General features: G+C 35.4%; 1 protein-coding gene across 1 annotated transcript in view; it reads right to left on the reverse strand.

Annotated features, from left to right (window-relative positions):
• LOC136035014 (intermembrane lipid transfer protein VPS13C-like) overlaps positions 1-26,910 on the reverse strand; it is a 186,927-nt gene that overhangs the window by 81,169 nt on the left and 78,848 nt on the right. Inside the window, exons 14-16 of the mRNA XM_065716595.1 lie at positions 21,858-22,035; positions 7,004-9,131; positions 1,225-1,574 (exon numbers count right to left, since the gene is read on the reverse strand). Of these exons, the coding sequence (XP_065572667.1) occupies positions 1,225-1,574; positions 7,004-9,131; positions 21,858-22,035 (2,656 nt within the window). The remainder of the gene's footprint in view (positions 1-1,224; positions 1,575-7,003; positions 9,132-21,857; positions 22,036-26,910) is intronic.

Below are 26,910 nucleotides of genomic sequence, written 5' to 3' on the forward strand. Positions count from 1 at the left end.
GTATGACGATGGCTATGGCTGTGATTTTCATATATTTATATGTTTAGTGCTTTTCTAGACAAGAACAGCCGCTGATCAGAATGACTGTGTAAGGCGTTTGAAAATGAAATCGTCTCATAATTATTACTATCCATAGAAAAGGACAAGTTTTCTTCTTGAAAATTCATAATTTATGAAACATAAGCGCTTAAAGAAGAAAATTCGTATGGGCAAATAAGCAAACCACACAAGTGGGATTAGATGAGTTTCAACTTTTACAGTGAGTATTTTCGCAAATCCAACATTAAAAATACTTAGTTTGATTCTGCCAAACTGAAAAACTTAACTTCAGCTGAACAGCTTAATCAAAAATTAAGTCGACATAAACCACGCTCACATGAGCATTAACTAAGGAAAAAATCCTAGAAAGTTCAAAAGCTAATTTAAATTGCTCTCATGTTGAATATATACAGGCACTTAAAGGTAAAAGGTAGAATACCGGTAAAGGTGAAGGTTAAAAAGACTTTTAAGGGTAAAAGAGTGCCAGTAAAATGTATGGTGCCAGGAACAGGATATCGCCTCATTATTGCTAAAAAAAATCATGCTAAATATAATTTCTAGTAGGCCATCTTAACCCATCAAGTCGGCAATAGCGTTTAAAGGCCAGCTCTCCATTGTTATTTTTTTTTTCTAGAAAATACTACGAGGAATATAAAATGCTTTCTTTTTTTCTGAGAAAGAACTTCTTCAATAGTAAAAGCTGCGTCCTTTCTACAGTGAACAAAAAAGGACATGTCCAGAATACTTTCAGTGAGACTTTTATTTTCAATCGAACAAAGTCGAAAGTAAACCAAAAAGAATAATGAAATCAGAAGAAAAGAAAAGAAAAGGAAAATAGAAAGTTGAGAAAGAGAAAGGACGAGTGCCAGGATTGTTTTTTTTTTCACTTTTCCAGGGAGAGCTACAGGGAGTACAAAGTACTTTCTCTAGGGCAAAAATCAAATAAAACTTCTTCCATAAAAGCTGCATCTTTTATATGGTTAACAACAAAGAGTCTTTTTTCAGCAAAATTCAGTGAGAGACTTTTCTTTACAATAACATAAAAAAGAAATGGGAAAAAGACGAATGAATGAAGGCACACAAGTAAAGAAAATGGAAAGTTCAAAAATAGGGAGGACGAGTAACGGGGCGAAGTGAGTGAGAAGGATGCAAAGAAAAACAAGAAAAGCAACGCGAAAAAGTTACCTTGGTACTCCAATTCCTCAAACCACCACTGATTATGGCCAAATTTAGGCGAAGTAGGGGGCCAACAGACATTCCCGCATCAACATCCACTTGAAGTTTAAACGGAGAAATGGTGAGTTCTTCAACTTTTATGGACGGTGATTCAGTCTCTGGGGATAAATCAGGAGAAGGTGTAAAATATTCGTCCGCTTCTCTTGCTGGATCTATCGAAAGGAATTCGTAAAAATCTTCTTTCGATGCACGTTGAGGGGTGAATAAACATGACAAGTCCTTCCATTGTCTCTCTTCGTCACTTTCTTCGCTACCAGTTAGGACAACACTCAAAGCCCTTTGAATTAAGTCAACAGTTCCTATAAGAAAACAAAAAGGCGCAAGTCAACTAACGAAAATGAATATTTTTGGAATACAAATAACGTATTAAATGTTCAATCAATAGCAAATTGTCACCCATCATATTACTCAACCAACCCATACAATAAAAAAAAATAATGATTATAATAATAACAAAACAACCGAACAGGTATATAAATTGCCTCAATTTTTCAAATTGTAAAGAACTATTTACGAGAACAATTAAAAACAAATATTTATATAATTTTAAATAGTTATCTAACACACAGTTCATCTCCGATTCAGTCCCTAGCAGAACCGGAAAGGGTGTGGAGACATATGCTTAAATTTTTCTAAAGGCACCGTTTCAATGAATCCCAGGGGGAAGGAGTTCATTCCATATCGTACTCCGCATACAAAAATGATCAAACAAATACAGTGAAGGTATTATTTATATATATATATATATATATATATATATATATATATATATATATATATATATATATATATATATATATATATGTATATATATACTAGCTGTTGGGGTGGCGCTTCGCGCCACCCCAAAACCAAAACCTATATATATATATATATATATATATATATATATATGTTTTTAACTACGTAAAACTTGCGAATATACAACATTCTTTGCTGTCCCATTGTCTGTGCATATAAATAGATTGTCAGGTTTACCGACTCTTGAACATGCAACATATAATGGTCCATGGGAAAACAATCCGTATTCAGATCTATACCTCATGATTCTAATGATTGCCCTTGAGCTTTGTTGATGGTGATTGCTAATCGACCATTCCCTGAGTCGCCATCGTCATTTATATATCCCCCTGTGCACCCCGGCGTCCCCTTTGTAGTTATGTCCCTGTGTCCCAGTCGTCATTTATATTCCCTGTGTCCCGGTCGTCATTTGTGTCCCGGTGTTCCAGTCTGTGATTTCTCTTTGAGTGTCCCGGGCGTCATTTATATTCCTTGTGTCCCGGTGTCCCGGTCGTCATTTATATCCCCCTGTGCCCCCCGGCGTCCCCATTGCAGTTGTGTCCCTGTGTCCCGGTCGTCATTTATATTCCCTGTGTCCCGGTCGTCATTTGTATCCCGGTGTCCCGGTCTGTATATACATTCGTTTTTTAGTTTTGTTTTTCTCCTTTATTTTTTTCCTTTTTTCTTTTTTTTCTTTTTTAGTTTATTTAGATTTTTTAGTTTTTTTATTAGTTTTTAGTTTTTTTGTAGTTTTTACCATTTTTTTAGTTTTTTTAGTTTTTTTTTTTACTTATGTCCTGGTCGTCATTTATACTCCCTGTGTCCCGGTCGTCATTTGTGTCTCGGTGCTTTGTTGATTGCTAATTTATATTATATTTATGTTTATATTTTTTATATTTATTAATATTTTTTTAGTTTTCTTTTTCTCTTATTTTTCAGTTTTTTCCTTTTTTTTAGTTTTTTCTTTTTTAGTTTTTAGTTTTTTTTGTTTTTTACCTTTTTTTAGTTTTTTTAGTTTTTTTAGTTTTTTTAGTTTTTTTAGCTTTTTTAGCTTTTTTAGTTTTTTTATTAGTTTTTAGTTTTTTTTTAGTTTTTGCCTTTTTTTAGTTTTTTCAGTTTTTTTTAGTTTTTAGTTTTTTACCTTTTTTTAGTTTTTTTAGTTTTTTAGCTTTTTTAGTTTTTTTTCTTTTTAGTTTTTTCTGTAGTTTTCACCTTTTTTAGTTTTTTTTTCTTCTTTTGTATTAGTGTGAAATAATTCAGACGTCATATGCGGACAAACACGACGTCACTCGACAGACAGACAGACAGACATAACCCACAAACAACTTATTTTTATATATATTTATTCATATTTTTTTAGTTTTCTTTTTCTCTTTTATTTTTCAGTTTTTTCCTTTTTTTTTAGTTTTTTTCTTTTTTAGTTTTTAGTTTTTTTTAGTTTTTTACCTTTTTTTAGTTTTTTTTTAGTTTTTTTAGTTTTTTAGCTTTTTTAGTTTTTTTATTAGTTTTTATTTTTTTTGTAGTTTTTGCCTTTTTTTATTTTTTTCAGTTTTTTTTTAGTTATTAGATTTTTACCTTTTTTTTTAGTTTTTTTTAGTTTTTTAGCTTTTTTAGTTTTTTTTCTTTTTAGTTTTTTTTGTAGTTTTTACCTTTTTTAGTTTTTTTCTTCTTTTGTATTAGTGTGAAATAATTCAGACGTCATATGCGAACAAACATGACGTCACCTGATCCACAGATCCACAGATCCACACACAGACAACTTATTTTTATATATATAGATATATATATATATATACATATATATATATATATATATATATATATATATATATATATATATATATATATATATATATATATATATATATATATATATATATATATATATATATATATAGGTGGCGAAACCCTATAGGCCAGTGTATTCTCCTGATGAGCCCTTGTGTTGGGTTGTTGCCTCTGAATTATTTGTCTTTATTATTTTTTCTATTGTTTGGTAAATGACGGCTTATACTTATTGATGACATGACTGCCTGTCCATGGATTATTCTTTATGGTTGATTGTGTATGGCTATGCTGTTTGACCTATGTGATTGTATGGATGAGTAGGGTTAGGGCCTCATTCAAGTGCTGGTCTATATTAATCACTAATTTAGGAAAACAGTCTTCCTTTTCTCCTTCTGTCTTTCTTTTTTTTTTTTTTTTTTTTTTTTTTTTTTGTGCTGTTGCATTGGTGATTTCTCTTTTCATGATATATATATATATATATATATATATATATATATATATATATATATATATATATATATATATATATATATATATATATATATGTTTTTAACTACGTAAAACTTGCGAATATACAACATTCTTCGCTGTCCCATTGTCTGTACATATAAATATATTGTCAGGTTTACCGACTCTTAAACATGCAACATATAATTGTCCATGGGAAAAAACAATCCGTATTCAGATCTATACCTCATTATTCTAATGATTGCCCTTGAGCTTTGTTGATGGTGATTGCTATTCAAACATCCCCTGTGTCCCCATCGTCATTTATATATCCCCCTGCGCCCCCCGGCGTCCCCGTTGTAGTTGTGTCCCTGTGTCCCAGTCGTCATTTATAGTCGACAAACATGACGTCAGTCGACACACAAACATGACGTCAGTCGACACAAACGTCCCAGCCGTCATTTGTGTCCCGGTGTCCCAGTCTGTAATTTCTCTTTGAGTGTCCCGGTCGTCATTTATATTCCCTGTGTCCCGGTCTGTATATACATTCGTTTTTGAATTGGTATATGATGAAATAAATTTTTTGTTTTTTTCCTTTTTTTCTTTTTATTTTTTTTTTTTTGGTTTTTACCTTTTTTTTAGCTTTTTAGTTTTTATCTTTTTTCTTTTTAGTTTTTTTTGTAGTTTTTACCTTTTTTAGCTTTTTACTTTTTATTTTTTTTAGTTTTCTTTTTCTCTTTTATTTTTCAGTGTTTTTCCTTTTTTTTTTTTTTTTTTCTTTTCAGTTTTTAGTTTTTTTATTAGTTTTTAGTGTTTTTTTCTTTTTAGTTTTTTTGCTGTTTTAACCCTTTTTTTTAGTTTTTTTAGTTTTTTTTCTTTTTTAGTTTTTAGTTTTTTACCTTTTTTAAGTTTTTTTTAGTTTTTTTAGTTTTTTAGTAGTTTTTACCTGTTTTTTAGTTTTTTTTAGTTTTTTTTTCTTTTTTAGTTTTTTTTCTTCTTTTGTATTTCTTCTTTTGAACCTGGAACCTCTCGGACCTAGAACCTGGAACATAACGCTTTACCAACTCAGCTACTTCGGCTTGAATACATTTGCCTTTTTTAGTTTTTTTTTTTAATTTTTATTTTTATTTCTATTTTTTTTTTAGTTTTTTTTTTCTCCTTTATTTGTCAGTTTTTTCCTTTTTTTAGTTTTTTTCTTTTTCAGTTTTTAGTTTTTTTTTAGTTTTTAGTTTTTTTTTTTCTTTTTAGTTTTTTTTGTAGTTTTTACCTTTTTTTAGTTTTTTTTTTAATTTTTATTTACTTTTTTAGTTTTTAGTTTTTTACCCTTTTTTAGTTTTTTAGCTTTTTTAGTTTTTTTGGTATTTTCTTTTTGGTTTTTTTTTGTAGTTTTTATCTTTTTTAGTTTTTTTCTTCTTTTGTATTAATGCCAAAGCCAAGGTTCGAACCTGGAACCTCTCGGACCTAGAACCTGGAACATAACGCTTTACCAACTGAGCTACTGTATTTGTATCGGATTAACGACGCTTCTTGACTACTAAGGTCTCTACGTCGGCCCTGTAGTGTATTCCTGCAGCATGGTTCGATCTCTGGGTCCCGCATTACCACACCAAGGTCAAACCCACTGCACCAACACAGGTAGTTATATAACTGAGCTACTTCGGCTTGAATACATTCGTTTTTGAATTGGTATGTGATGAAATAATTCAGACGTCATATGCGGACAGTGACGTCACTCGACAGTGTTATCCCGTTGTCCTGGTCGTCATTTGTGTCCCGATCTGTAATTTCGTCAGTCGACACACAAACATGACGTCAGTAGACAGACACACAGACAAACAACTTATTTTTATATATATAGATTCCCTATCCAATGAGCCCTTAAACAGCTATGGATGGTATTCCAGCGTCCTGCTAGCAGTGAAGAAACAAAGAAAAAAGGCCACATCAGTGCTACCCATACAAAAAAGTGATTTTCTTTTTGCTCAAGCCAGTGGCTTTAAGTTTCCTGTATAGGATTTTGGGCGATCACCATTTCAATGGTGAGCATTTTGTTTCCATCTGACACCATCTCTTAGGTATTTCAGGCTAAATTGCGAAATTTCCATAGATTTGTTTTCGAGTGAACATTTTATTATTAAGAATAAAAATAGGTACAATTCCTGGATCAGCTACAAATATGAATTTTTTCTCACAGGCCAGCTTTTTTTCAAATGCTTTTTTACTTTTTTGTAACTATGGGCGGTAGTTCGTTTTTTATTAGACTGTAGTTATCACTGTAACCATGACATAAACGATAAATACGGTCAAAAAGGTCATTCTTTGATTTAGGGAGAGTTATTAGAATTATCATGATGATAGAAATCATTTAGTAAAGACACCGGATAATTTAAGTTTTAGCCAATTATAGAAAGAGGGAGGAGTCAAGATATCATAACTCCACCCATGCCTCTTATAATTGCTTTGACTTCAGGTGCCCCATTTTCAAACGTGAGGTTTAAGACCCTTCATAAGTTAAATAAGAGAATGAACAGATTTATATATGAAAAATATTTAAACAATATAATTAATAATATAGTAATAAATATAGCACTAAGTAAACAAATCAAAGGGGGTACCAAACGAATGCTTGAACACGCCTTATAAGTTAAGTTTTATAAAAAAAAATATAGTAATATACAAGAGAATAAATAGAGAGAAAATGGTTTAAACTTACCAGGTGCGATGTTCACTACTAAATTTGGTCCAGTTAGTGGTTGAATGTTTACTTTAACTTCTGACTGATCAGGAGAATTCGAGTAGGACAGTTCACACTTAGCAGGATAAAGTAAAGTCCCAGTTCTTGATTCTCTTTCATCTGGGTTAACAGGACATGTGAAAACTTCCATCCGACCAATACCGAAACGCATATCTGACAGTGGATCAGAGTTCAGGTATTGAAAATCAGCTTCAAGTTTGGCAACAACGGCATAGGCTTTCTCATCACTGAGACTTTCTACTAAGAGAACCTGAAAGTCTTTCATAGTAAAGATTATGTGCATGCTTGATGATCCTTGCATCGTCTTTAATCCAGAAGGGGCGCTAACTTCTGGAACAAAAGCTTTTGATTCTTCATCTTCTACAACTATGTAAGGCAAAAGCTTTAAGTAATAGGGCAAACAAAACAAGATTTCTATGCCAGCGAAAACGCCGCTAATTTCTAAATTCCCTTGAGCATCCCTTTCGCCTTTAATTATCATCAATTCTTCCCCTTTTCCTCCTTGCGTTGATTTGGTTTGAATTAAATTTCTATGCCTAATATCCACGTCGGCTCGACTATCAGTCATTTTGAGTCCCTGCAATTTAGATTCAAAACTCATTGAGCTATCATTACGCAGAGAAAACTTATTTTCAATTTGAAGAACTTGTAAAACTGCAAATGATTGGTCAGACGCCCTTTTAGCCACGCCTTCAGATAATAAAGTACAACCTGAATAGAGTTCTAGTCGGAATCCATCAAATATAATATTGGCTTCAATTTTGGTACGTTCAAAGTCGATACTTGTTGCTGTCATTTCAGAAGAGGTTGACCAATCAGAAACAATACTAGATCCGTCTCCACCTCCAGATATACGCTCTTCCATTTCACCCATCATTCCTGTTTCACTCATATTTTTAGAGAGTGTTTCCAAAAAAGTTGGAAAGTCTGCTTCACAAAGTGAAACTGATATTTGGGTAAGTCTCGCTTTTACTGATATCTCAGGATCAGATTTATTCCATTCTGAAATGCTTCGAACAATATCTGTTTGAAATGTGGTAGGCGCAATTAGATAGCATTCAGAAACAAGTCTTTCGTCTTTGCAGGATCCTATTGAGAATTTGAAATCTTCCAGTTTTGCCTCAATATTATCAGACACAGCAATCAGTCCGTCTTTTGGCGATGATTGAAAGTAATTGTTCAAAGTAAGTTTGCCAAAGTCCAGGACAAGCGCAAAAGTGTCTGTTGAAGTCCGGGGAATAATCACTACTGGTGCATTAATATACACATCAAGTTTTACTCTGGTTTCAAAAATTTGTTGAAGATTAGCAACAGTCTGTTCAGTAGCAGACTGAGAAACAGCCATTGCTGTTTTTTTACTCATCGAAAGATGTGAAAAAAAACTCTGAATATCCTGAATAAATCTATTCAAATAAACAAATTGCAAAGATGCTCCAGTAAATTTGAGATACATATGATGTTTAGAGACATCACTCAATTCTTCTTCTTTCAGTGAAAACATTTGAAGAAAGATATCCACTGTTTTTTCTCCATCTAACTGACTAACAATTGTTCTATAAGCCGTAGAAATATTTCTTGAATCAGTAACCCGTACTGCCCCGATAGTAAAATGAAACTGACTCTCATCTTCAAGCATTTTTGTTTTCAGTCTAACGTCTGTCACCTGAAGTCTCGCAATAGGTTGATTTTGGAATCCAGCAAAATGCGAAATCTCTAAAGTCAATGACGATAAATTAAAATTCCCCTCTAAGAATCTCTGCTTCTGTTCTAGTTCGCTTTTCTCTAATTTTGTGTGTTGTGCTCTTCTTTTTCTTTCTCTCTTTTCTCTTCTTCTTTTCCTTTTTCTATCTTTCTCACTCAGGGGTGGACTAATGGCATTGACAACCTTTAGAGCTTCTGCAAGGCGTTTATCAACCAGATTAATAACTAGTGGCGGTAGCGTGGCATTGACAAGCAATTTCGGCGCTCTGACATCTTTTAAAGCTGTTAGCCGCACTTCAAGTTCTATACTTGTTTTTCCAAGCAATGAAGAGCTGTGCTGTTCAAGTTGTTCAGCCCAGCATTCGTCCTCCAGAACAGATACAATCTAAAAAATTAAATAAAAATAGAGGTATCACTAGGACATGGTAAATTTGATTGGTCAACAACAGGGTAAACACGGATAAATATGTAATTAGACGGTACATTTGAATCAAGTTCTTGAAAAATAAACAACCCCCCATCAAGCATTACTCTTCAGAATTGGAGTAATTTCTAGCAACTAGGTCTAGTAGCAAAAGAAAAAAAGAAAACGAGTAAAGTACACATCGTTTTATGTACTACGTAAAACGTTTTACCAACTCTTTTGTTGCTTTTTTTGTCAGTGCATTTAATCGTTCGTAATTATTTCACCTTGAAATTTATTGACGTTGTAAAAAAATGGCATAATTGCGGCCAAGGCCACAATTATGAAAGCTCTTTTTATTAAATGAATCTTTAATCAGATACTAAATTTAAATCAAGTTCTAAAAAAGAAAACAATGTAACATCTAGCACTGCCCTTCAGTATTGAAGTGGTATTTAGCAACTAGGTCTTATAGTAGAGAAAAATGTAATGAGTAAAGTGAAAATATGAGTAGCCTAAATAGCATGGTAAAACACAGATATATATATATATATATATATATATATATATATATATATATATATATATATATATATATATATATATATATATATATATATATATATATATATAAATATATATATATATATATATATATATATATATATATATATATATATATATATATATATATATATACATATATATATATATATATATATATATGTAATTAGATAATAAATTTGAAACAAGTCAGAGGAAACGCTATGGCGTTGCCTATAGTAAAGGCCATACAGCTCCATTGTTTTATTATTATATATATTTATTTTTTTTTTTTGAAGAGACCCTTCCTATGGAAGGGGTCATCGTATAAACTTCTGAGGGGACTCATTCGATTGGAAATTGGAAGCTCTAGCGCCCTTTTAAAGAGTCAAAAGTGATCGGAGGGCAACTAGCCCCCACGCCCTTTTCCTCCAAATACATCAGATAAAAATTTTGAAATAGCCATTTTTAATAATAATAGTTCAAAATCATCTAGCGAAAACTCTGGGGTCAACAGAACCCCCCAGGGTACGGGGACAGGCGTTGTAAGTTATGCCCTAGCGGCATATAAGGTTGTTATAGAAGGGATGCTCGTATAAACTTCCGAGAGGGCTCATTTGATTGGAAACTGAAAGTTCTATTTCACTTTTTAAGAGTCAAAAGAGATCGGAGGGAAACTACCCCCCCCTCCCTACTTCCTTTTCCCCTTTTTCCCCTTCCTACTTCCAATTTTGAGATAGCATTTACGTCAAAAAACAGTTCAAAGATCGTACAAACCCCAGGGTCGACATACCCCTAGGGTTCAGGGGAAGGCGTTGTAAGTTAAGCCCTGTGGGCATATATAGTTCTTATAGAAGGCATGCTAGTTTAGACTTCTGAGAGGGCTCATTTGATTAGATATTGAAAGTTCTAGTTCACTTCTTAAGAGTCAAAAGAGATCATAGGGCAACTGGCCTCCCTCCCTGCCCTCTTTCCCCCAAATACATCAGATAAAAATCTTAAGAGAGAGCCGTTTCGTTTAAAAAAGTTCAGAGATCATATAAAGAAAACTTCGGGGCCAACACAACACCCCAGGACCCGGGGGCAGGCGTTGTAAGTTATGCCCTAGGGGTATACACTGTTCTTATAGAAGAAAAGCTCGTATAAACTTCAGAGAGGGCTCATTTGATTCGAAATTGAAAGCTCTAGTTCGCTTTGTATAAGATAAAAGAGATTGGAGGGCAATTAGAACCACCAACACGCCCTTTTCCCCAAACCCATCCGATAAATTTTTTTAGATAGCCATTTTGTTAAAAATAGTAAAAAAAGTCAGATAATAGAAACTCCAGGGATCGATACAACCCCCCAGATCCCTGGGTCAAATGCTTCAAGTTATGCTCGCGGACATACAAAGTTTTTATTAAGGGGAGATCGTATAAACTTCAGAAGTGTCTTATTTGATTGGAAATTGAAAGTTCTAGCTACCTTTTTTGAGTCAAAAGCGATCGGGGGGACATCAACCCCCCTCCCCCCTCCCACACACACCCTCTTTTCCCCAGATGCATCCGATCAAAATTTTGGGATTGCCAGTTTGTTTGAAATAGTCCAACAATCGGATAACAAAAACACCTGGGCCAACATACCCCCCTCCCCAGAGCTTGGGTGAAGGGTTGTGACTAATATTTTTATGGAAGAAGTGGTCGTAAAAACCTCACAGGAGACTTAAATGATCAGAAATTGAAAGTTCTAGTTCCTTTTTTAGGAGTCAAAAGTGATCCAATGGCAACAAGCCCCCCACCCACCCCGCCGACCCTCTATTCTCCTAATGCATCCGATCAAATTTTTTAATGTGGCCATTTTGTCCAAAATATACCAAAGATCATATAACAAAGACTCCGGGGATAACAGACCCCACCAGAACCTGGGGGAAGTGTTGTAAATTATGCCCCGGGCACATATATAGTTTTTATGGCAGGGATGATAGTATAAACTTTGGAGGCGGCTCATTCGATTGCAAATCAAGATTTCTAGTGCCCTTTTTAAGAGTCAAAAGTGGTCGGAGGGCAATAGGTCCCCCCAAGGCCTCTTTTTACCCAAATGCGTCTGATCAAAATTTTGAGATAACATTTTTGTTCAAAACAGTTTATTGATCAAATAACAGAAACTCGGTGGTCAATATAGCTCCCCAGAACCCGGGGGAAGTGTCTAAGTAATGCCCTGGGGGAAGGTTTTTTGTAAGGGGTTTTCGTGTGAACATTAGAGGTAACTTATTTAACTGGAAATTGAAATTTCTATTTATCCTTTTAAGAGCCGTTAAAAGTGATCGGCGGGCATATACTCCCTCTCCCCTCCCTCTTTTCCCTAAAAGAATCGGACCGAAGTTTTGAGATAGCAATTTTGTCTAAAATAGTCCAACGATTCGACGACAAAACTTCCCCCCCCCCTCTGAGATCCGGGGGAAGGGTTGTAACTTATGCCCCGGGGGCATATAAGTTTTTACGGAAAAGACGATCGTATGTTACTCGTAGGGGACTCAAATAATTAGAAATTGAAAGTTCTAGTTCTCTTTTTAAGATTCAAAAGGGATCCGAATGCAATTAGCCTCTCCCACCAACCCCAAAGCTATAAGGCTCCAATTTTTCCCAGAGGCACTTCCCATGGAAGGGATGGTCGTATAAACTTCGGAAGGGTCATTCGATTGAAAATCGGAAGTTATAGTGCCCTTTTTAGGAGCCAAAAGTGATCGGAGGACAAATAGCCCCAACACCCTTTTTCCCCAAATGCATCCGATAAAAATTACAATCTTAGTACAAGGATTAGAGGACAAAATCTCTGAGGTTGACACAACCCCCCAGGGCCCAGGAGTAGGGGTTGTAAGTTATGCCCTGGGTGCATATATTTTTTTTCAGGAGGGCTTCTCGTATAAACTTCAGAAGGGGTTCATTTGATTGGAAGTTGAGATTTCTAGTTCAAAAGACAAGAGTCTAGTTTGAGACAAGAGTCAAAAGAGACCGGGGGCAACTAGCCCCCACCCCAAGCCCTTTTCCCCCAAATCTACCCATTAAAAATTTTAAGATAGCCATTTTATTCAAAATAGTTCAAACATTAGATAACAAAAAGACCGGATCGACACAACACCCCAGAGCCCAGTGGCAAGCGTTTGAGTTATACCCCCGGAGGCATATAAGGTTTTTATGCAAGGGTTAGTCGTATAAAGTTTAGAGGTAGCTCATTTGATAGGAAATTGAAAGCCCCAATTACCTTTTTAAGAGTAAAAAGTGATCGTAAGACATATACCCCCCTTCCTAAACCCTCTTTTCCTTAATTGCACCCGATGGATTTGATATTGCCATTTTCTTTGAAATAGTCAAACGATGAAATAACAAAAAACTTCGGGGTCAATATACCCCCGAAGCATGGAGGAACTAAGGGTTGTAACTTGTGCTCCGACGGTATATACAACTTTATGAGAGGTGGTCGAATAAACTTCGGAGGGAACTGAAATGATTAGTCCTAGCTCCCCTTTTAATAGTGAAAAGTGATCCAATGGCAGCTAGCAGGAGGGGTGGGCCCCCTCCCACCAACATTATTTTTCCGAAATGCGTCCGATCGAAATTTTATATGGCTATTTTGTTCAAAATTGACCAAGAATCTTATAAGAAAAACTCCAGGGATAACAAAACCCACCTCAGAACGGATGAGTAAGTGCTGTAAATTATGCCCCCAGGGCATATAAGGTTTTATGGAAGAGGTGGTGGTACAAATTTCGGAGGGGACTCAAGTGCTCAGATATTCGAAGTTCTAGCTCCCATTTTAAAAGTCAAAGGTGATCAGATGACAACTAGCCCCACCCCCAACCCTTTCCCCAAATACATCTGATCGAATTTTTTATTTAGTGACCATAAATCATGCAAAAAAACTCCAAGGATAACACAGCCCGCACCAGAATCCAGAGGCAAGTATTGTACGTAATAACCCCGGGGCATATAAGGTTTTATGGGAGAGGCAGTCGCATAAACTTCGGACGGGACTCAAATGATTAAATATTCCAAGTTCTAGCTTTCTTTTTAAGAGTCCAAAGTAATCCGATGATAACTACTGATTTTCCCCAAATGCGTCAGATCGAATTTTTTAAATAACCGTTTTGTTCAAAATTGACCAAAAATCATATAATAAAAACTCCAGGGATAACACAGCCCACCCCAGAACCTAGAGACAAGTGTTGTAAGTTATGCCCCTGGGGCAAATAAGGTTTTTATGAAATAAATGGTAGTATAAACTTCAGGGTGAGCTCATCCGATTGCAAATCAGAATTTGTAGTGGCCTTTTTAAGAGTCAAAAGTGATCGGAGGGCAACTACCCCCCCCCTCTCCTAAGGCCCTTTTTCCCCAAACGTATCCAATCAAAATTTTGAGATAGCAATTTTGTTCAAAACAGTTTAAAGATAAAATTACAAAAACTCAAGGTTTGACATAACCCCCAAGAGCCAGTAGGCAAGTGTTGTAAGTTATGCACCGGGCGCATATTAGGTTTTTATGTAAAGTATGGATGTATAAACTCCAGAGGTGGCTCATTTGATTGGAAATTGAAAGTTCTAGTTACGTTTTTAAGAGCCAAAAGTGAACGGAGAGTATCTACCCCCCCCCCCCTCACACACACCCTCTTTTCCCCAAACGCATTCAATCAAAATTTTTAGATAGTCATTTTTTATTTAGTCCAACAATCAGATAACAAAAACTTTGGATTCAACATATCCCCCTATGGCTCGGGGTAAAAAAGAGTAAAGAATACGGCATTGGACTTTGCAGTACCTACCGGGGGTGCTGATCTCCGTTTCTTGGCTTTTCAGCCGGGAACTGCAATGGGGCCAACCATCCTCTACTTTCGCACACCCTTCCTGTTGAAAGGGTTGTAACTTATACCCGGAAAGTTTTAAGGGTCTTATGGAAGAGATAAACTTTGGAGGGGACTCAAATTACTAGAAATTTACAGTTTTAGTTCCCTTTTTGAGAGTCCAAAGTAAGCTGATGACAACTAGCCCCCCCTCCAACCAACCGTATTTTCCCCAAATGCGTCTGATCAAACTTTTTAGATTTTCATTTTGTCCAAAAGAGACCAAAGATTATATGACAAAACTCCAGAGTTAACAGAGCCCCGAAGAATCCGAGGGCAAGTGTTTTAAATTATGCACCGGGGGCTTATAAGGGTTTTATGGAAGGAATGATCGTATAACTTCGTCGTGGGGTCATTCTATTGGAAATTAAATGTTCTAGTTCCCTTTTTAAGAATCAAAAGGGACCGGAGGGCTGCTATCCCTCCTGCCTTTTTACCCCAAATCCATCCGATCAAACTTTTGAGATAGTCATTTTGTTAAATTAAACCAAAAGATCAGATAACAAAAACTCCAGGGTTAACACAGCCTCCCAGAGTCCTGGGGCACAATAACCACCCCTTTCCAAATGAATTTTTAATGATAAATCATGAGAACGACCCCTGGCCCTCCCTCCATTGCCAGATCCTCCTCCCCCAGAAAAAACAAACAGCCCACAAAAAAAAACTTATTAACATTATTTCATTTCAAAATAATGGGAGCTCCCTGGTTCTCCCTCCATCTCCCCTTCCTAACAAAAAAAAAAACTACATAGCGATATTCTTTTCCAAAAATCATAGGTATTCAGTTTAATTTTATTACCTCTTTCCAAAAATATTCAAGGCACCTATATTCTTCACCATAAACAAGAGTATGTCTACTGCCCGTTTCTCTAACATTGAAAGCATAATGTCTACTGCGTATTTGGCTCTTTACTAAAATCATTTACATTACAAATGTTTTCTTTTGTACTTATTACAACATTGAAAATAAAATCAAAATTTCAGTGAAACAATCCCAAAATTTACCAATAGACACCCTAGGACTTGAGCCTTTCACTATTCCAGAAATTTTGAAGATTTCCCGAAAATCTCGCAAAAACGGAGCAGCATAAACACTTGGGTCTAGAAGCGTCAAAGCTTTAAATGCGGCCCTGAGTGAAACAAAATCTTAAGCTGGTGAGCTTTTAGCAACGAATATCATTATATATCAAATATTCAGTTCAATTTTATTATTTCTTGCCAAATCTGCTAATTTACTTTGGAATAATTTTTTTTTTGAAAAAGGGAATTTTGTAAAACTTGAAACTTTGAAAGTAAAAAGCAAACAGAAATTAATAAAAAAAAAAAAATTCCGAAAAAGAGGTTTTCTAAGAAAAGTAAAGGTCTTGAACTTAAGATCAGAAGAAATAGAAACCTACAATTACTCAAACTTAAAACGACCAGAAAATACAATTAAAGAATAAATAAAACCCAAAACCAACAGAAATTAAATAAACAATCATAGTAAAAAAAAACATATAACAGGTAGTAATGTAAATGAATCTTAAAACAAGTAAAGCTTAAGTTAAATATGCAAATCAAGCTTAAAACGAACAAAAATATTTTGCTATTGAAGTATAAATGAAACCCAAAACGAACAGAAATTAAATAAACAATCAGAGGTAACAAACATACAATAGGTAATAGCATAAATGGGTAAATAAATCGAAAAACGAGAAAACTTAAATTGAATATGCAAATCCAGCGTGAAACGAACAAAAATATCTACTTAGTAGTAGTAGTCGTAGTAGTGGTAATTGGCTACTGAACACAAAAAACTGAGAAAATCAATTACAATAAGCTTACTGAACACAGGGAGGGGTTTTAGTAAGAGTTTTTATGGCACTTGGTATTAACCAAGTGACATATAGCAATCGCAAATTCTGTCGGTCTGTCGGTCTGTCTGTCGGTCCCGGTTTTGCCACTTTAGGAACTTCCAGGTAAGCTAGGACGATGAAATTGGGCAAGCGTATCAGAGACCAGACCAGATTAAATTATAAATAGTCGTTTTCCCGATTTGACCATCTGGGGGAGAGTGGGGGGCCGGTTAATTCGGAAAAATAGAAAAAATGAACTATTTTTAACTTATGAGCGAGTGATGGGATCTTAATGAAATTTGATGTTTGGAATGATATTGTGTCTCAGACCTCTTTTTTTAAATCCCGACCGGATCTGATGACACTGGGGGGAGTTGGAGGGGGAAAGCTAAAATCTTGAAAACACTTAGAGTGGAGGGATCGGGATGAAACTTGATGGGGAAAATAAGCACAAGTCCCAGATACATGATTGACAGAATCGGAACGGATCCGCTCTCTTTGGGGTAATTGGGGGGGGGGGGTTTGTAATTCTGAAAAATTAGAAAAAATGAGGTATTTTTAACTTACGAACGGGTGATCAGATCTCAATGAAATTTGATGTTTAGAAGGATATCGTGTCCTAGAGCTCTTATTTTAAATCCCGACCGGATCTGGTGACATTGGAGGGGGGGAGTTAGGAGGGGGAAACCTAAAACTTGGAAAACACTTAGAGTGGAGGGATCGGGATGAAACTTGGTGGGAAAAATAAGCACAATTCCTAGATACATGATTGACATAACCAGAACGGATCCGCTCTCTTTGGGGTAGTTGAGGGGAGGGGTTAATTCTGAAAAATTAGAAAAAATGAGGTATTTTTAACTTATGAACGGGTGATCGGATCTCAAAGAAATTTGATATTTAGAAGGATATCGTGTCTCAAAGCTCTTATTTTAAACCCGACCGGATCTGGTGACAATAAGGGGAGTTGGGAGGGGGAAACCTAAAACTTGGAAAATACTTAAGAGTGGAGTGATCGGGATGAAACTTGGTAGGAAAAATAAGCACAAGTCCTAGATACATGATTGACATAACCAGAACGGATCCGCTCTCTTTGGGGTAGTTGGGGGAGGGGTTAATTCTGAAAAATTAGAAAAAATGAGGTATTTTTAACTTATGAACGGGTGATCGGATCTCAGTGAAATTTGATATTTAGGAGGATATCGTGTCTCAAAGCTCTTATTTTAAATCCTGACCGGATCTGGTGACATTGGGGGAAGTTTGGGGTAGGGGAACCTAAAATCATGGAAACGCTTAGATTGGAGGGATCGGGATGAAACTTGGTGGGAAAAAAAGCAGAAGTCTTACATACGTGATTTACATAATTGGAACGGATCCGCTCTATTAGGGGGGGGGGGGGGGTTAATTCTGAAAAATAAGAAAAAATAACGTATTTTTAACTTACGAAAGAGTGATCGGACCTTCATGAAACTTCATATTTAGAAGATACTCGTAACTCAGATCTCTTATTTTAAATCTCAACCGGATCAAGCGTAATTGAGGGGGGGTCGATTGGGGGGACCGGAAATCTTAGAAAATACTTAAAGCGGCGAGATCAGGATGAAACTGGATGGGAAGAATATAAACCTGTCTAAGATACGTGACTGATATAACCGGACCGGATCTGCTCTCTTTGGTGGAGTTGGGGGGGGGGGGGTTATTTTGATAATTGAGGTATTTTTAACTTACGAAAGGATGACCAGATCTTAATGAAATTTGATATTTAGAAGGATCTTGTGCTTTAAAGTTCTAATTTTAAATTCCGACCAGATCCTGTGACATTGGGGGGAGTTGGAGGGGGAAACCGGAATTCTTGGAAAACGTGAAAATTGGGGTATTTTTATCTTACGAAGAGATGATCGGATCTTCATGAAATTTGATTTTTAGAAGTAATTCATGCCTCAGAGCTCTTATTTCAAATCCCGACCAGATCTTTTGACATTGGGGGGAGTTGGAGGGGGAAATCTTGGAAAAACACTTGGAGTGGAGGAATCGGGATGAAGCTTGGTGGATAGAATAAACAAATGTCCTTGATACGTGATTGACAGAATCGTACTGGATTCGCTCTCTTTCAGGGAATTGGGGGGAGGGATTCAGTGATTTTTCGAGTTTGGTGCTTCTGGACGTGCTAGGACGATGAAAATTGGTAGGCGTGTCAGGGAGCTGCACAATTTGACTTGATAAAGTCGTTTTCCCAGATTCGACCATCTGGGGGGCTAAAGGGAGAGGAAAAACTAGAAAAAATTAGGTATTTATAACTTACGAGTGGGTGATCGGATCTTAATGAATTTTGATATTTAGAAGGACATCGTGACTCAGAGTTCTTATTTTAAATCTTGACCGGCATTAAGCCTCTTATTTTCCTTTTTAAATCAATCTATTGATTCATAGAATTTTGTTAGAGCTCATACAATATGATGTTTTGGCTCTTAGCTCTTCTCGCCTCGTAACAAGTGCCATATGAGCTCTTAGCTCTTGTTTTTTTTATTTGAGACAACTAGAGCGTGAATCCTTGAAAGTCCGATTTTCTATAGCTTTTTAGATTTAACCTATAAAAGAACTCCCCAACACAAGTTCTAAATATTCAATCAGTCTTTACCCATGATTACCATCACCGAACTGCACTCTATCTATTCTAGCTGAAGTCCACATAATTTAGTCTGTATTGGTCGACATATTTCTGTGTTCTAATTCCCGTGAATTTAAATGAAAACAGTTAGAAAAAGCTCTTTCCATTTGCCTAATTTAAATAAAGTTAACACAAAAGAAGCAGATAAAACATTAACAATTTAGATATTTTACTTTAAACTGGGTAACTATACTTATGTAACCCAGTTAACCCAGGTTACTATACTTATGTAAATACCACACTTATGTTTGGTTATTTGCTGAAGTTTTCTTTAAAAAATATTTTCCAAGAAGCAATACAATTTTCTACTAAAGTTGCTATCCCCCTGTAACTTGAGCACACACTTTCGCAACCCTTCCTTGGAGGAAAACTAAGAAAAAAAATTGAAAATTAATGAATGAGAAATTTCTTAAAAACAAAACTTGGCTATTATACGGACATGATTTGTTTTCTGATTAAGAAATAGCAACAAGAGGGTAAGACCTATGATCTAGAAGGAGTCAACGTTCTGCAGCGTCGATTGATATTTTGGAAGTTACTAATAGCCCTAAATGCTCTTTCCCGTTGATGTGTACCGTAAATTAGTAGAAATTTGGGTTAGAATCGTTATTTTTATTTTTTTTTGGGGGGGGGGGGATTGATTACATTACAAATCCTTTTTTGTTGAAGATATTACATTAATGCAATCATGTTGGACATTCAACATTAGTGATACGAGATATGACTGAGATATACACAAGCGTATCTTTATGACTCTCATAACAGAATAATGCCAATTGAGCGGAGGAGATAGAGGGGATGGCAAACTGCCCCCCTTAGATATTTTTAGGTCCACTCTAGATTTTAGAAAATGAGTTTTTGTTTGTATTTCCAAAGTAACACCAAAAAAAAGCTTCCCCCATAACCTCCCATGTTTTAAAAACCTCCTATGTTTTAAAAATTTTTTTGTATCTTCAATTATAAATAAAAAAAAAAGTTTTCGCAGCCCCCGCGTAAGCAAAGTTTATATAATTATCAAGTCCAAAAAAAATACAATTCAGGAGTTCCTCGGAAACCGGGCTAGAAATAATAAAATTTTCAAAGTCAACTCTGTTTCTATTTCAGAGAAAATATTTTCTTATAAGGTTATCTTACTCTCCAAGTAAAAAACAGGTGAGTTCGTTCAGCTCTATTATTGCTGCTTTACTAATAACTCATAGCAGCACCAAAACATTCGAGGCCAACGCAGTTGCGCACGGTCCTCCTTCGTCCAAATCGATTCAATGCTTCCCTGCCTCCCTTTAAGACAAAATTTCATTTAAATCATTCCTTATGATCTCTTCCTACTCAATCTGGGGGTAACCCCAATTTTTTTTCTTTTAACCTCAGATGTATGAACAAAAAGCACCATCTTCGGGAACCTGTCATCTTTCATTCGTAACATGTGGCCTCTCCATCTTAATCTTTTTTTCATTATAATTCTGTAAATTCGGATCAAAGCATATGTTTCTTACAGCTTTTTGTTTGATAGGTGATCAGCCAAATACATGCTAAGACTATTCTTAGACAATTCATCTAGATGATATTTAATAAATATCAATCTTTCAAGGTACCTACATTTCAGATCATACCTAACCACTGCCATTAATGTGGTTTTTAATGTTCTAAATCTAAGTACGCAAAACTATATTTCTATTCTTCCAGACTTTTTCCGATATAAGAAGAATTAGAAAAAAAAACACCGACACTAAGCAACTTAGCTTTTCTACTTGACTCTATCAGCCCATGTTACAACCAAAACCTCTTTTTACCTACGCGCCGATTCCCACTCCCGCTCATCTGTCAAAAACGAATGAAATAAACTGTATACAACATGTTCCCATTTTCAAAGACTGCACAAGTTCCAAAAGTAGAGCAAACTCTTCAAAAAAGACAAAAGATGAATTTTACGAATATTACAGAGAATTAAAAAAAGAAAAATATATTAAGCATCTTGGTATTTTAGGGGAGATTTGTGATTAGAATGCCTTAAGTGTGCGCAAAAGTATCTACAGTCCTGCTCAGGAGTTGCCAAACAATACAGTAGATCAAGCAATTGTATAATGGCCAAAAAAATTTTTGAATTGCCCAAAATGGCAATTTTTGCGAAAATTGGACGGAATTTTCACACTGAGATGAAGAAAAAATTATCAAAAACAGCAAAAGAAACAGGAGAATTTTATAAAAATAGAAGTATTGGGAATTGCAGACAAAATCATTGCAAGATATATCAATCGCCCTGTTAAGGAGTCCCAAATCAACAAAATGTGTCTGGTAACTACATATAAAGCTAATGAAACTGCTACTAACAGCTTACTCCAGCACCAAGCCACCTGTGAACAACACAGCTGCGCACATTCCTCCTCCACTCATAGACATAGACATTTTATTTTTTTCATCCAAAACATATAAATTAAACAAACAATTTACCATTAACGGTCATTCCAATGTATTCATAGCTTTACTCTTTACCCCCTGTCATGAAGGTTCTCCTTTAAACCCCTCATTATGACCCTTCCCACTATAGTCGGGAAAGATTTGTTTTTGTTCAGCCCCAGATGGATGGTTAATAAGCAAAATCTTGGTAAATTTAGAGAATTCAATATGTTCATCTAGAGTGAATATAAGTTAATATTTAAACATTTAATATTTTATTTAAACATTGCTTAGACGCTTAAAAGATGTCTAAACATTTAAACATCAGTATTTTTTAGATTAGTTAATAAATATTCTTAATTTAAAGCACTAAGAAAAAATAATGGCAATATAACTAACCTGAATGTCTTTAATTTCGAGTTTGTATATGTCATAGGACGCTTCAATCAACTTTCGGGCCTCCTCTCCCGGATCTTTAATGTCTTGTTTACGGTGTTCGAATTTATCCCATGCTTCATTTTCAACGCTTTTCATTGTTAATGTTCCCAAATTTGCAACCAAACATGAAGACAAACCTCTAGAAACAATCAAAAATTAATATATATTAAGTAATTTATAAATATCATCGATTGTAATTAATGTTACAAATTGTATTAATAACGCTAATAAAATTAGGAATAACATTGATGAATAATAATGTTATCAATAATAATAGGATGTTGGTAATATTAATTGACAGATTAATTTTATCAATTTAAACGATAATTAATAATATATTCAATTTAGATGAATAAGTAACTAAAGTAAGTATGACGGCACTAGACCCTTAAGGTCCAAGCCGGCGGTGCTGATCTCCGTTGTCCCTTGAGCCAGGAAGTACAATGGGGAGGGGGCTGGGGGCAAGCCATCCTGTGATTTCGCACACCCTTCCTGCTTAACTTCCCCATATTTCTCCAGGTCCCTACTCAAAGTTGGGTCGACTCTTGCTGAGCTTACAGAGTCACACCACTGACTTCCGTTCCAAACCACATAACTGGCTATACCAGGGATCGAGCCCGTTCCCCTTGGACAAAGAATTTTTAAACCAGCACGCCAACCACTTAGCTACGACGGCTTTAGATGAATAAAGAATAAAAGTAAAATGAACAATTGAATTAGTAATATTGGCACTACTTAATAAAATTACTTATATTAATGTTTTTCGTAAACTATTTAATAATATCATTATAATTATTAATTAATTCATAATTTATTAATAGATTAATCAATTTGCATTAATATCCAGAATTTAATGCACAATACAAAAGCAGACAGACAACATTAATTCACTATGTCACTACAAATACACACCTATTCCATTTTTGAACGGGGGTTAAATTATAACAGCAGACAATATTTACTCCTATGTGTAGGTTGACAATATAAACAAATGGCGAATCTTATTCATATCACCGACCTACAAGACTAACAGAAATAAGCCAACATTTAACTATATCAAACAGTTCGTGGTAACGAACTGTAGTAAGGAGCGACCCGGCTCAATAGTAACCAAAACTCTAAAAAATGGAATTTTGATACCAATAGCTACATCAAAAGAATCGCATTTTAATGTTGGTTTTAAATATATAAGTTTCATCAAGTTTAGTCTTACCCATCAAAAGTTACGAGCCTGAGAAAATTTGCGTTATTTTAGAAAATAGGGGGAAACGCCCCCTGAAAGTCATAGAATCTTAACGAAAATCACACCATCAGATTCAGCGTATCAGAGAACCCTACTGTAGAAGTTTCGAGCTCCTATCTACAAAAATGTGGAATTTTGCATTTTTTGCCAGAAGGCAGATCACGGATGCGTGTTTATTTGTTTTTTTGTTTTTTTTTTGTTTTTTTTCCCAGGGGTGATCGTATCGACCCAGTTGTCCTAGAATGTTGCAAGAGGGCTCATTCTAACGGAAATGAAAAGTTCTAGTGCCCTTTTTAAGTGACCAAAAAAATTGGAGGGCACCTAGGCCCCCTCCCACGCTAATTATTTTCCCAAAGTCAACGGATCAAAATTCTGAGATAGCCATTTTATTCAGCGTAGTCGAAAAACCTTATAACTATGTCTTTGGGGACGACTTACTCCCCCACAGTCCCCGTGGGAGGGGCAACAAGTTACAAACTTTGACCTGTGCTTACATATAGTAATGGTTATTGGGAAGTATACAGGCGTTTTCAGGAGGATTTTTTTGGTTTGGGGGAGGGGTTGAGAAGAGGGGGATATGCTGGGGGAACTTTCCTTCGAGAATTTGTAATGGGAGAAGAAAATTTCCATGAAGGGAGAGCAGGATTTACTAGCATTATTTAAAAAAAAAAACAATTAAAAAATAAAAGTGAAAAAGCTTTTTCAGCTGGAAGTAAGGAACAGCAATAAAACTTAAAACAAACAGAAATTATTACCAATATGAGGGGCTCACCTCCTTCTAATACCTCGCTCTTTACGCTAAAGTATTTTCGGTAATTTCAACTACTTATTCTACGGCTTTTGTGATTCAGGGGGTCATTCTTAATGAATTGGGATAAAATTTAAGCTTTAGTGTAAAGAGCGAGGTACTGACGATGGGGCGAATCCCCTCATATATGTAATAAAAACATGAGAATACAAAGTTCTTTACGTAAGCCAATTTATAAGTTACGTAAATCTTTTACCAATAAAAAGATTCGTAAAAAATTAAAAGTTCTAGTTGCCTTTTTAATTAACCAAAAAATCGGGGGGCAACTAGGCTTCGTCCCCCGCTCTTTTTTTCTCAAAATCATTCGATCAAAATTATGAGAAAGCCATTGAGCCAAAAAAAAATATGCAAATTTCGTTTTGATTATTCCTCTGCGGAGAGCCAAAATCAAAACATGCATTGATTCAAAAACGTTCAGAAATTAAATAAAAAAAACAAGTTTTTTCAACTGAAAGTAAGGAGTGACATCAAAACTTAAAACGCACAGAAATTACTTCGTATATGACAGAGGCTGCTTCCTCATCAACGCCCCGCTCTTTACGCTAATGTTTTTTACTGTTTTAGAAAGAAGAATTGAGAGAAAGAGTCAAACTTTAGCGTAAAGAGCGGGGCGTTGATGAGGAAGCAGCCTCTTTCATATACGAAGTAATTTCTGTGCGTTTTAAGTTTTGATGTCACTCCTTACTTTCAGTTGAAAAAACTTGTTTTTTTTATTTAATTTAACTAAATAAGGCAGTATAGTTAGGTCAATTCACAGGGCTACATCAGGTGATTCAAAGACCCCTGATATACAGAATAATTTTTAATCCATTTAAATGTTAATGTCACTCTTTACTTTCGTTTGAATAAGCTTGTTTCCATATTCAACTTCTGTTCGTTTTCCACAGTATACCCAGGGTTCTACCCCGAGTTATACCCACAGTTAAACCCGACTCTTTAGATCTGAATTTAACTTTGGTACAGCATTGCTTCGAGAAAAAGAGCTCATTTCGAGCATTTACTTTTCAAAATTAACGACGATTATCCAAATTAAACTCTTATCTCCTCAATGTGGCCTCTTAGTGCACGCCTCATCCTGCATGTGCTATGTTTACAGGAGCATTTCCTGACAGCTTCCTCCGACTCTCTATTGAAATTAACTGACTTCATCCAAATATTTGCTGTGCCAGCTATCTCTTCGAGAAGAGGGAGACCATCAGGCGGGGTTGCCATTCTTGCCAAATCTTGCCTTGCCACCCAGCTGGTTGGTGAAGACGAACATTACATAGCTGTGAAAATTGGGGATACTAATGTGTTCTCCGTCCACCTTCCAACTGACTACCGTGATCTTGCCTCAGAAGGGCAATTTACTCCTAAACGCGCCAAACTAGTGCACTCTGTCAGGGAATGTTTAGATAAGCATGGTCAAGTGATGGTTGTGGGAGACTTTAATTGTGATCTGAATGATAATGCTAATGCAAGGAAATAAATCATTTTATCCGCTTTTGCTTTTCTGCAACCTGTCTTGAGCGACTGCTCCTTCACTCATGTCCATAATTCAGCCTCTACTAGCTCTTTGGATTTCTTTCTCTGCTCGAACAATATAAAAGCCCTCGATAATTGTCACGTTAACACCGGCGTATCAGTTTCTGATCATTTCCCCATTACCTGTCCATTTGAAGTCACTCATGTTGAGAATAGGTCCTCAAGTAAAAGAAAGTGGTATTCTAAGTCTGAATGGAACAAAATTGACTTAACTTTCATACTCAAGTGTTCTTGACAGTATTTTAATGAAAATTAAAACACCGTTCCAGCTCCTTCAGTAGAATGCAGATATATTAGCTAGTGAAAAACAGATTCTGTTAAACATATGCTGTTCTGAGCTTACCCATGCCATGCCATGCGCAAAATCTGCTGCTGTTCTTAAACGTAAAGTCCACATTGCATCTGAAGTTCCTAGATGGTTTCCTAATCCCAAACTGTTTCACCAATATTATGTAAATTATTAGAGCTGTTAGTTATTGATGAGATTACCCGAGTTTGTTCTATGCAAGACAATCAGTTCAGCTTTAAACAAAGCTACAGCCGCGAACATATCCACCTAGTTACTACAAATATTCTGTTAGACGTACAAGAAAATAAGGTTATTATGATTTTTGACTTTTGACAACTATTCTAGCTGAGAAAGTGAAGTTTTCAGGAAGAATTTCCTATTGCTGTAAAACATTAGATAACTCTGAGATAAGAGGGAAAATTATATGTATTTTTTAGATTTCATGGAAATAATTCTGGGAAATTCCATCTCAAATACATTCTTTTTTATTTTTCTCGTTGCTTTCTGAAATTTTTGATTTGATACCTCTTGTGTTTTAATCAAGTAGTAGTGTGAAAAGTGGGCTAAGTAGGACGAGCTTTCATATATACAAAATTGCTTTATTTACTTAAAAATAATTTCCAAAATATTGATAAAATGTCAATTCTTTTATATTAAAAAAAAATATATAAAATGAGGTTTCTTCTAGACCAGTTTCTCGAATAAGGGGAAAAACACCGACAGAAAATCAAGTGATCTTAGTGAAAATCACAGTATCAGATTCAGTATATCAGAGAATCCTACTGCAGAGATTTCAAGCTCTATAAACAAAAATGTGGAATTTTAAAAATGTGGTCACGGATGCATCTTTATTTGTTTATTTTTGTTGTTGTTCTTTTTTTCCTGGGGATGATCGTATGGAACCAGTGATCCTAAAAGATCAGGAGAGGGCTTATTTGATCAAAAATCAAAAGTAAGTTCAAAAATCAAAAGTAAGGTTACATATTGTTATTATGGCTGGTCACGATGTATCATGGGCGTTCGATTCGGGGATACATCCTCAGTTACTGCTTAGTGCCAACCACCATAGGTTTGATAGCTCAATCCTACGTGTCTACATACATATGTACATCAAACTTCATGTTTTGTCAAAGTGTCTACTCAAAAAAAA

Source organism: Artemia franciscana, chromosome 13 (assembly GCF_032884065.1).
Source record: "Artemia franciscana chromosome 13, ASM3288406v1, whole genome shotgun sequence".
Taxonomy (NCBI): Eukaryota; Metazoa; Arthropoda; class Branchiopoda; order Anostraca; family Artemiidae; genus Artemia; species Artemia franciscana.